Source organism: Embiotoca jacksoni, unplaced genomic scaffold (genome assembly GCF_022577435.1).
Source record: "Embiotoca jacksoni isolate LCO1_2020_lvr unplaced genomic scaffold, fEmbJac1.0.p SCAF_8, whole genome shotgun sequence".
Lineage (NCBI taxonomy): Eukaryota > Metazoa > Chordata > Actinopteri > Embiotocidae > Embiotoca > Embiotoca jacksoni.
In genome coordinates this window covers 7,467,501-7,479,781 of record NW_027185436.1, presented here as the reverse complement: position 1 = coordinate 7,479,781, position 12,281 = coordinate 7,467,501, and the positions used below count along the sequence as shown (strand labels likewise).

General features: G+C 41.3%; 1 protein-coding gene across 3 annotated transcripts in view; it reads right to left on the bottom strand.

Annotated features, from left to right (window-relative positions):
• LOC138191571 (dmX-like protein 1) overlaps window positions 1–12,281 on the bottom strand; it is a 51,774-nt gene that overhangs the window by 3,730 nt on the left and 35,763 nt on the right. For 2 of the 3 annotated variants that reach the window (XM_069138460.1, XM_069138461.1), the window contains exons 35-45: window positions 10,870–11,127; window positions 10,294–10,496; window positions 9,836–9,984; window positions 9,476–9,561; window positions 9,124–9,325; window positions 8,040–8,157; window positions 7,571–7,633; window positions 5,342–5,428; window positions 3,595–3,713; window positions 2,557–2,704; window positions 123–183 (exon numbers count right to left, since the gene is read on the bottom strand). In XM_069138460.1, the coding sequence (XP_068994561.1) occupies window positions 123–183; window positions 2,557–2,704; window positions 3,595–3,713; window positions 5,342–5,428; window positions 7,571–7,633; window positions 8,040–8,157; window positions 9,124–9,325; window positions 9,476–9,561; window positions 9,836–9,984; window positions 10,294–10,496; window positions 10,870–11,127 (1,494 nt within the window). The remainder of the gene's footprint in view (window positions 1–122; window positions 184–2,556; window positions 2,705–3,594; window positions 3,714–5,341; window positions 5,429–7,570; window positions 7,634–8,039; window positions 8,158–9,123; window positions 9,326–9,475; window positions 9,562–9,835; window positions 9,985–10,293; window positions 10,497–10,869; window positions 11,128–12,281) is intronic. The other variant, XM_069138463.1, reaches the window with a different exon arrangement.

Below are 12,281 nucleotides of genomic sequence, written 5' to 3'. Positions count from 1 at the left end.
TCGGGTGACGTAATCGTCCCCCGAGGGTTGTTTTGAACACAAGAAATATTATGTCTGGATGGAGGCTTTTAAGAGGCAGTTACTCCTCTAATCTAGCGATAAGACATGAGAGCGGTGCTTACAGTACGGCAGCGTGGGATGGGAGGTCATCCTTCTCACGTTGTTGATATTTCTCTTGATCATCTGGAGGAAGAACAGTGAAGAGGAGGAGAGCACAACTTCGTTATGGTAAACAATACTTCTTTAAAACAGGGAAACTTACAGAGTCATGTCATGGCACACACACACACACACGTCACAAGTTTTAAAGCCCTTTACAGTATAACTTCAACCAGGCGCGACGGGACTTTTACAGAAAGAACCGCAACGTTCATGAGAAATAAAGTTGGACGATGACTTTCCGAACCACTGACAAACTTCCTCGTCATTTCCTCATTAATTAGAGGATTTTTCTTTCTATTTTATAATCAGACTGTGGACATGACGTTTTTTTTTTTTCGACTTATTGACATCGTTCACATTTTCTCGCAGGCTGCGTTGCGAAGGGTTTTCGTGGATATTCCCAGTTTTAGTCGAGCAGTTGCCATGGTAATTTGAAAACACAGCGAGCGAGTGCTGGCGTCAAAGTGCTTCGCTCCCATTTGAACACCGCCGCTCTCCGTGGTTTGGGGGTCAGGGCGCGTTAGGATTGACTGATCAGCTTTAGTTAAGGGGGAAACAAAAATCAGCAGGGAAACTAGTTTTGACACGATAGAGGTCCGATTAATATTCTGGCCGCAAGGCTTTTTATTTTTGAAAGCTCTTTCTCACCACATCACTCCAGCGAAACATTTTCAACTCATCCGATTCGAGGAGAATCTTATCAACAAGTGTGTGTGTGTGTGTGTGTGTGTGTGTGTGTGTGTGTGTGTGTGTGTGTGTGTGTGTGTGTGTGTGTTCTGACTGTCGGCCCAGAGAAGAAGTCATTAACAGCAAAGTCTGCTGATTTTTATTCATCATTGTCTCTAAATGTATTCTACTCCAATTAAGTTAACTGCCTGACTGGCTGGTAAAATAATGGCCACGCAGACTGGCTCTTACTGTCCGGCCTGCATATCAAGAGCAACGAGCCCGCTGGTTCATATCAACAAACGTGACTCACATCTCCTCCGTTCAAAGACACCGCTGCCACCAGAACCAAATCACTCTCCGGTCGCTGCTGCCAACGCAGACGTTCCCTGCTCGGTAACACCGCTTTTTACACACTTTTCCATAAAAGCAGAAGATATTACAGATTTCGGGGGGGGGGGGGGGGGGGCCTCGTCTCACGAGCGGCAGCCGTTGACAACGTCTCGGCTCCTTTGCAAGTCAATGAGGGGGAGCCGATGTTAGCAGCCACGATGCTTTCGGCGAAGCGGGTGCAGGCGAAGATGAATTATTAATTCGAGTCATTTCAGCTGCTTTGAGGATTTCGCTTTCAGTACAAAGAAGGGCAGATCCAGAGCAACAGACAACATCAATTAACTCCAGAGGAGCAGCGGAGCACCGTACCGAGGACGGAGGCCTGCGGGATCTCGCACGCCACGAACCGCACACGCTCGATACGACACCCGTTTCATTTTCCCCAATATCAAAACAAGAACATGCAGCGAGCTACCGTTCAGGTATCCCGCTGAATATTTATCCAGCTTCAGGTTTGGACGGCTATTTAATGATCTGCTGGTAACAAACATGCCGACTGAACTCATTATTCTTTTCAACACGTCCCTCTTTCATCTCGTTGATCCGACAACTTTTTTCAGGCTGAATTTGAAAATTCGACTGTCAGAATTTCTTGTTTTGTTGATAAAGTTTTAAAATCATGCATATATTTCACAACAATGTCATAATGATGTACTGTGGAGAAATCTAGCAGTATAATAATAATAAAAAAAAAAAAAAAAAGCAATAACTTTTTGAAGCAAGTTTCAAGTCGTTTTAACTGTTTTCAGAGTACTGACACGATATGAATCAGCTGCTTCCAGGAGACGAGGACAACAATGGTTTTACATTTTTAACATCCATTTCTTGTTTGGTTTATATGACATGCGTCATGATTTCTTGTATTCCACCTTCGTCTCCTGTTCGATCACATAAGGAACGGAAAGCAGCACGTTGTCACGGCTGGGAAAGTTGGAGTGAGGGATGTTTGGTGTTTTTGGCCAAAAAAAAAAGACAATCAACTAAATGGTTCCAGGGGTATTTTCTGTTCATTAATGAATTAAAAACATGAGCCTACATTTCCCTCATTAGCTCTTTCCTTATTGGCTCAGTATATGATGTTATATATAACGAGTATCAAACGATATGAATAATTGTTAGCAGCTGTGAAAAGTAAAGCAATTTGCAGTTGGTGTCTGAAAAAAAAATGCAAAACAACCGACAGGGCGGGAAAATAATAGAATAAAGCAGAAGAAGAGGGGTGAGGCACACACGTGGCTCAAATATCATCAGATATTGAAGAAAGGCTTCTTGTAAAAGACCAAATGAGGTCAAACCATCTGCAATGTCTCTCCAGCAAACACGTTTAAAACTCACCACCGCTGCCCCCCTGCCCGTCTGCACGCCTCCGAGCCACGGCACGTTGATGGGTGTGCCGAGGCTACTGTTGGTGTACGGCGTGGTGCCGTGGAGGGCGGCGAAGTCATCTCGGGTATGGACCACCAGGAAGTCATCACCGCCGACACTACGGACAGAGAAAGAGTTAGACGCACCGAACTGTGCAAAAATGTTGAGGCACTTCAGATGACTGTCCTTCGAGGAGACGAGTGACCGGTGCCAAATTCAGTCTCCAGCAAGACGACGCTAAACAGACAGCGAATGTCACGTCGACGCATCTCTGGGATGAGGCCTCCGCAGTCCTGATCTCAGCGTCACGGTGTCAGTGTGGGATTACATGAAGAGACGGCTGAAATCCGCAGAAGAACTGTGGCAATTTCAACAAAATATTTGATCAGCTTATCTGCCAAGTACCTTAAACTGTGTGCAAGTACATGAACTGGAGCTGGTTCAAAAGGTACAAAGTGCTCACATCAAAAGGCTTTTCGGTTTACTGCAATTTTCTTAAACTGATAAAATGATTCATTTCTTTACTTTTAATGCCTGCGACTTGTGGACAGCTCAGGACATCATAAGATAATTTATGTCCGAGACAGATCCAGAGCCGTTTAGTTTACTTTTATTCTGTTACGTAAAGTTAAAATGATCATCCTTAGAAGAGAAAACGTTTTTTTTTTAAAAATTTTTTTATTTCAAGAGACAACAACTTTTTTTGTTAGCACTGCATGGATTTAGTGAGCCGAGCAGACAAGAGACAAAGTGGCTCTGTTGTGTTATATCTCAGAGAGGCATCCACACAGATGTACTGTGTGTACAGTAGTTTATGCTATAAAAAGACAAGCAGTGCAGATGCATGTGCTCCACCTACACAACCATTACTAAACCAATCACGTGGTCTCACGCCTACAGTCAATTTAGCTTCGTAGCTGTGAGGGTGAAAAGGTGAGCTGATGTTACTCTGGATGAACTCACAGCTGCTGGTCACAACAAGCACACGCACACGCACTGCTCTCTTACCCTTTGGCTTCAGACTCGTCATCATCGATCCATGTCAAGATCTGTGTGGCCAAGATGGATGACACATCCAACTCCTGAATATCATGGGTGGAGGCCATGACTAAACAATTACGATTAGCCTGGGAGAAAGACAGAGGCAGGAAGTGAGGAAGGGGAGAGGTGAGGGACGGGGTGGATAAGGGTAAGGAATATATTGGAGTCTTGATGTACATGCAAAAAGTGAAAAGTTGAGAGGGTCAACGTGAAAGAAACACAGATTTTATCCAATTTTTTTTTTTGCCTTTGGTCACAAAACCCTCCAAATTTCTGCCTTTTATGGCGACCTGAGGTGCACTTTCCTTTGATCGTGGTTGAGAATAAGGCAGCACCACTGCGTCGCTTTATATGAATAGCCACATTCAAGACTGTGAAAGTGTGAACCTCTTCCTATATCAAACAGAAAACACAGGCTCGGCAACATCAAAGAGGCCAGGATATGGTGTAAGAATTGTGCCATGAGCCACAAGAACCTCGAATTTGTAGACGCAATGGTCAAAAGGGGAAGATTTGACTTGAAATTGAGTTTGAATCCACCACAGTTTAAAACTCCACATTCAGAATAAAAACAATTTATTTTGCTAATGGCACAAAAACCTGCCTGGTGTTCCCAGACCCAACTTCCCTATGTAAATATACGGGTCTGGTTACGCTCCATAGGGAATCGCTTGCAGTGGTTGAATCCTTACGCGTGTTAAACCCTGATTTTGAAACTACTGGAACAGCCTTTAACCAATCGGTGTACGCCAAAACGCTCCAAAACTCTACCATCACTGCGACTACCTTTAAAAAAACAACAACAACAACAACAACCAAAAAAAACCTTAGACTTCAACATTTTTGCATTTAACCACAAAAACTGGTCGCTGATTGGACTGCCGTTCAGACTGGCGTAAGGAACGTTAATGTAAACACGGTTTCTAGACTATAATCACAGCTAAGAAAACAGGAGCTGGGAGCAAAATTCAGGTGGAACCAGGCTGGGCTAAAACTACTAAATAGTACTAATTGATATTTTGCCATTTGAGGACACAAAGGAACGACATGTCATTCATTACCTTGTAAGGTTGAAATGCAAAGAAGCGGGCAAAGAGCAACATGGAGATATATTTTGTGTTTCTGGCCCCTAATTCAATCTGCTTTCAGCTCCGTTTCTGGTTTCCACCAACTCCTGTCAGAAATGTCTTTATAATAATCTCTTTCGTAACTAACCCAGATGTTTCACCCATTGCTCATACAAAAATATTGATTAGAGCAGCTTTGAAATATTCTCAAAAAAAATATAGGAGGGTGAGATTCTTAGCAAGGAGGTTACGAGACCAATAAAATCATATTCAGATTCAATAAACTAAACAGTTTACTGAAGCTGCTCCGCTTTTTTGTTAGCGGTTATCCAACACATTGAAGTATGGTTGTAATATTTTTGCACTGAGGAAACATGTTTGTATGTCAGTTTTTTCCCTCACTAACACCATAAAACAACAACAACAAACCTTTAAACCTTTAAAACAAAGCACTGCTCTGCCTCCCATAGATTAGATTTGATAAAATGTGACTAAACAAATGAAATGATTTTCATTATAGTGAATGTTTACAAGACCTGAAGATCGGAAAGATTGACAACCACTAAAGTTATTAGTTGGACATACAGTATTTGTTTCTTATTGTATTTTGTGCTGTGCTGTGACATCTGTGTAAAAAGGGTTTTTACCTTGTTGATTGCAAATGCTGTAATGATGTCAGATTCCTTGTGGATGATGCGCGCTTTTCCCCCGGGGAAGCCCAGATCTGACTCAGCCTGCACAGAGGAAAACACATAAACACACAAATCAGCACCATGGAGATTCAATCACTACAACTGAAAACATTAGCAAACATTTCCCGCAGACAAATAACACCCATAATTCCAGTTACATTTCCTTTCATGCTGCAGAACCAGTGACCTGACGAGATCCACGAGAGTGGTTGATAAATGAATTATTTGCAGCAGAGGATATTCGTGAGTCCAGCGAAGCAGACTCATCGTTTTCTTCACCACCTGTGTACTTCATGTGTTTGTTTGTCGTGCATTAAGAGATTAAGAGAGGACGTGCGAGGTGCATCACGCCACAGTAAACCACAGCAGCCAACATAACTGGGTTACCGCCATTAGATAGCATGAGCGCAAAACCCTTGAGCACTAAGCACGAGTACACACCGCACCACGGAGGTCCTGTGGGACTTGTGCAGTGCAGCAGGCTATACGGTAGCTCTGCATATTGTGGGTGTTACATTTTGATGCTCAAAAATGAGACGGGCATCCTTTAAGCACGAGATTGAATTGAAAGTCTTCACTGCTTTCATTCAAGAGGAAAAGACCTTTTTTTTTTTTTTTTTTTTTCTTTCTGTCAGACGGAACAAAGGAAAACTTACAGAAATCTAAATATGGTGGTTTGCCATTTTCGACGAGCACGTAATCCCTGTAGGATGCAGATTCACTGCGACAGTGCTGGGCCCATCAATCAGAAGCTATCCAGCTTCATAGCTTGTCCTCCGAGACACTGGGTTAATTAACACTGAGCCAAATGGAGGAGCTATAACGTGGCAGCTTGCACAGTGAGAGGCAGAAGATTAGAAAAACATCTATGGAGCATCAGTGTACAGTGCAATTTAAGATTTATGGCCTGCATCCACATGAACATTTAGACAGCTCAATGTAAGATTAAAATCAAACTCTGACAGGAGTATTCAGAGTTCATGGCCCTAAAAAAAACAAAACAAATACACGTACTGTAATTCTGTCAAGATCACAGTTGAACATTTAAGATTAAATGTGGCAGGACGCATTTACTGCTCTACTGTAGCAGGCAAAGACGAGGCACGAGATGTGCATGTTCCCATGAGGCAGTTTATAACACGCACACTATAGTACGGTGATGTGAAGTATGTTTTAGCAGGGGTCACATCTGTGCAATGCTGTTCACTTGGTCTTGTCAAATCACAAGTTCTGCCATTTAACACACATTTTATTAAACATGCTATAATAGATTTTGTACTGCTGGCTGCAAAGCTTTAACTTCTTCATTCAGAGTTATCTTATATCGTCGTCATCATTAGAGTGACACTCACAGACAGTAAACTGTGACCAATCAAACAGCTTTGAAACTGCAGTGACTTTTCTTTTGTTAACTGTGACCAAATTCAAGGATGCATTTTTTTTTTTTTTTCAGCCAGTCCGGTTGTCAAAATCAACCCTATAGATGTGAGATGAAAGTTATATTTTTTAACTTCCATCTCGCATTGAAGGTTTGTTAACAAGCACATGGCAATGTTTCACTGACAAGACTTTTAATAGTGAGGATAATTATCTCTCAGTATCCATCACTGCGATGCCTGCGATTGCCTCACAATTTATCCGAATAAATTGTTGTTTAATAACCAATGAATAAGTAAATGATGTTAAAAAACTATGATGTAATCGATGAAAGTAGTTTTGTGTCTTTGTTATGAAAGCATAAAAGAAGTTTTGAGAGCAGGTTTCTGTCCAAAAAAAAAAAAGAGTCAAGTTTCTTAGTAAAGATGTACTCAACCAAAGAGGTTTGATTCACAATCCAAACTTTTTGTGACACAATAAAGAGGCTGATTTCATGAGCAATATTCTGAAGTCTGCGACTTAACTAAACAAAACTGAGGGATAATTTGTTTGCAATCCAAGTGATTTTATTCTCACTTCATATATTTTTACTTACAAACTTAATTTGTGATTGCAATGCACGGAATTTGCTTTCAAAACTTTTGTCTTTTATATTTGCAAAACTTTCTTTATGATCAAGGATTCCATGCCAGCTTTTAGTTTTTGATAGTTTTCAGGTCGCTCAGTGTCGTGAAAGATACTGAGGTTAGACACCCAGCTCACTGCACTCCAATACCATCAGCAGTAATTCATCAGAAGTACCAGTACCTGATTGTTTCCTGTCTCCTCCATCCCTGAACATTTCATATGGTCAGTCTGGTCCTCGACCGACTTTAATGATTGGGCGAAGCAGCACAGGGTAGACGCGCACGCACAAAACACACACAACATACCAATAGAACAACAACAACAACAAACAGTGGTAAACCATGCAAACACACAGAGACTGAATTAATGTGCTGTTAATCAAACAGAGTGTAATTATTTGCATTAAAATTAAGGCATCAACATGCAACTGGAGGGAGTAATAATACATGTGGTTGGCATGCAGAACAAATACGAGCACAAATGCACCAACAGGGATATAAGAGCGAAAATGATGCAGTTTGCCTGGAGCTGAGTACAGATCTTAACAAAATAATTAATGTGTTATTCAGAACAATGAATGCATTGTACTAGCAGTGGAATATGGAGACGCTGCATGCAGCAGAGCCGGTGTGTTGTAAACGTGATGTACCTGATTAGTGCCCGGCTTCTTGGTGAAGATGTTTCTAATGAAAGTCTCCTGCACTTCTTCCTGCTTGACCAAAAACTGCCACAGACGTTTCACTGGCAGCGCAGAGTGGTGGCTCGTCCTAAAGAAGAAGAGAACACCTTCAACATATCAATGACAATCCTCATGAAATCAGTTCACTGAATCACTGTGAAATGAGCATGAGTTGATGTAATAATCTGAAAACTTTACATATCTGGAGCTTGAGGCAAGACAGAGTTATTGTTTTTCCAAGAACAGTAAATCCCCACAGTACGTACTGTACGAGCCTTTTGGAGCTCTACAGGGGTCGGTCTGTACAGGGATACACCTGTGGTCTATAGAAACTTTTTGTAGCTCTCTAAAACTTTTCTAAAACATTTTACTGGTATGAATGTGTAATAAAGGCCTTTCACAATGGCGACATAATCGCCTGATCGCTGTTATTTGATCTGACTGCAATCATTATGCATAATTATTATAAGTGTTTCCATCCATCTGTATAAAAACAGCTGGATGAAACTAACAGAAATGTCATATTTCCATCACTATTTCCAGGTTGTTTTCCACCATTTGAGATTTGACTGGCTCTCCTTCAATGACATCATCTGATTGCACCCCTTTCTTCTGCTACGTTTAATGACATGAGTGGAGAGTTAGCTCCACCAACTGTTTATCTTGAGGTGCCAAACTTCTAATGTTTGACAGACTACATTTCCATGAGCATCTATTGACATTAACATAATGGATTTAGTTGCTAGACAATCAATAAATGGCTTTTCTTCTCGTCCATGTGTATTATTTAATTTTGATTTGCTTCATTATACGTTAATAGTGACATAAAAGGAACATAAAATATCAATTAAATGAATCACAATAATTTGTATGAAGATTAATTCATCACGTTTAAAAACTGAAGGAGATATCCGTAGGGTTGAAGTGATGAACTACTCTGTCTATGTAAAAACTCAAACCGTTGTAAATAACAATAAAGGTGCACAAATGTCAAAATCAATCTAAAAGAAAGAAACTTTAAACGTGCGTCACTGTGTCCGGCCTGTGATGGTACCTGAATGGGGTGTTGGATGGCTCAAACAGAGCTTTGTGTCTGAGCAGGGCGGGGCCGGGCGTGGCTGTTTCATCCTGGAGTTGAGTGGAGATGTACTTTGAAGGCGGGCCCCCGAAGATCTCCAGCCTTTTCTGCAGCACCTGCTCCCATCGCTGCAGCGTTTTCAGCACAGCGTGACACAGAGGCGAGCCCACAGGCAGATCTGCATTACAAAGAAACAGGCACACACAAACAAGGAGGCAATAAGATTAGTGGAGACAGGCGGCGAGAAATGGGGCAGCACTTATCTACATCATGGATGTTAGTACACCAGAGGGTGTGTGGTATTTTTTTTTCTTTTTTAAGAGTTTACCTAATAGATCATATCCTGCCATCGGGTAAAAGGACTTGAGGTTGACCAACACCAGCTGAACCATGGCCAGACGCATTAAACACCAACTTGGAGGAGACAACAAAAAAATACAAATCAGATTGCAGCTCTGAACACAAATACTTTAAATGCATTGTTGCGTTTAAAAAAAGAAAAGGAAAAAACTGGAGACATCAAAGTGTGTTGAGCAACATTTAAAAAGCAGGATGAATGAATACAAGTCAGAGGAAAGACACAAACAGCTGTCAACACATTCAGGTTTAATCTGGGCTGCTTGACTTGAGGTGAAGGTGAGTCACTGTTTGCAGTAATATCCACTCTGTATGCACTCTGTATCATCACCTGTATGAATTGTGGTTTGAATGCTCTTTTTGCGGGGAGTTGGGTTCAAACACATCTTCATACTCATCGTCTTCATCATCCTCGTCTTGGCTGCCCTGGCTCTCCTCAGAGTCATAATCAACTCTGCTTTCTGAAGGTGGCAGCGAAGGCTAGAAGGCACACGAGCAGAAGAAAAGTGAAGAGGACAGAGACTCACTCTTTTAGATAAAAAAAATATTTTTTTAAAGGCTTTGCTTAATATTTAACTTAAATACATGTTGATTAAAATATCAGATGAATGAAGTTAGATGATTACCAAATTACTATAATAAGATTATAATATAATCCGAATATAATTATTCGATTACACAGGAACCCTGAACATTGTCCCAACATGAAGACACTCTACTCAAGTCAAACGAACAAAAAATGTTTCAAAAGAGTTTGGGATTTTTATTGTTACCGATATTCTGAATTACCTTGGCGATAAAATAATCCCAAATGCTGAGCTCCGGAGGGACAAATCGCTCCTTAAAGATGGAGGTAGCTTCCTGTTCCACGATGGGGCCTGGCTTGGGACTGGATGGTCCTTCCCTCTCTATCCCAGACTCTTCCTTGGAACCGCTACGTGACGAGAGGAGCCGGAATCGTCTGGACTTCCTGTCTGAGCCGCTCGGTGAGGCTAGAGTGTTGAGAGACGGCGTTAAAATGCTTTTTCAGCTGCTGTTAAAAAACTACTCGTGCACATTCACTTCATATACAGGACACACACTAAAATATTTAAATATATTCCTATCAATAGAAAAACAGTGCTTACATTTGGTCATATAAAGTTACAGTTGCATTACATCAGATTTCCTCTGCCAGCCATGAGAGAGCGGCACAGACAGAGTGTGAGGCAAATAGCTCCCACACAAATAGGTTGATGGATTTCACTATGACCTACAGATGGGAACTCAATTAATTTAGTGGGACTGATTTGATTTAGCTCCTGGGTCACCTCCAAAGGAAAACTGCAGTGGCAGAGATGAAACTCGATATTCCAGCGCAATCACCTGGTGGGGGTGTTCTTGTGGGGCTGCAGGGTTTCTCCATGACTGGGGCGCGGGCGCCTCCTCCGAACACGGTCACCCAGAGCTTGCTGTTGAGGGGGTGGGCCACGATGCGAAACAGCTCGTTGCTGGAGTGAGTGGCCATGCCGTGAACAAACAGACTGAGGAAGACAGCAGTCAGGATCTCACAGAGCAGCACAGCTAAGCCCGGCTGGCTCTCCTCACCTGCAGAGCTCAACAGACGAATCAGAGACGCAATACCTGGAGAGACGAGTGAAAGAGAGTCGGAGCAAAGAGAAGACGGAAAGAATTTAAAGAAGCGCTTAAAGTGTCAGTTCAGTAGCCGATCGGAGCACTGAGCTTGCTAAATAAATACCCAACATTGGAAAATTCACGCAAAAAAAACCAAACAGAGGACGACAACATTAAAGCTATTAGCCTCTAAAGAAACAGAAAACTGTAAGTCACTTTATTTTAAAATACATTCAAAGATTTGATTGAAGGAAAAGTCTTTTGACATTCTATATTTTTCTTTTTTTGAAACAACCAATGAAAAGAACAAAATTGACAATACATTTTATTGAAGTGCAACAAAAGACAAAGTTGATATGGTGAATTGGCATATTTCCTGATGCTACACTGTTGGAGAGTTACATGTTTGTTTTAATTACGTGTCAAACATGAGAAACGTATTTTTGTTTTGTACCGATCCCACATATACCAACCTGCTGATATAAAAACTCACTAAAGCATCAAATGTGTATTAATCTGCAGCTGAAAACAGTCCTCAGCAAATACATAATTTACTCCTGTTAGACTCATGTTAAGTACCTAGCCCCATGTCCTGCTATGATCTGTATGACAGAAGTAAGTGTGTTTTATGGTATGTCTGGTCACATGGACTATTAATTTCCATTCAATTCAATTGTATTCATACAGTGCCAAATCAAACCACAAGTTACATCAGGGCACTGTAAAGTCCTTTCAACAGAATCTTACCACATTATAGAGAGAAACCCAACAATTCAACTATTCCTCAGCAGTGAGTCACCAGTTCAGCTCCCAGCCAGCCAGACCTTTACTGAATATCATTCCCCGCATCTCTTGCTTTCTACACTGCAATTTTGCCTTTTTTTCTAACTTCGCAAAGCTCAAAACAATGTTTTGTTTTATTTCATTAATATGTATATGTATGCAGCACAACACACCAAAATCTCCTTAGATCATCGACTTTGTAAAGGGTTTTTACACAGAATAAGTAGGGAAGTTTCTAATATGCATTTACCTTGAGTTTTCATGTTCCCAAGAAAATCCACCTTCCTCCTAATTAAGTCAATTAACTCATTAAGGTATTTTTTCTACCAACACATTTGTCTTTGCACGCTACATGTCTGGTATCAATTTGACAGCTTAAT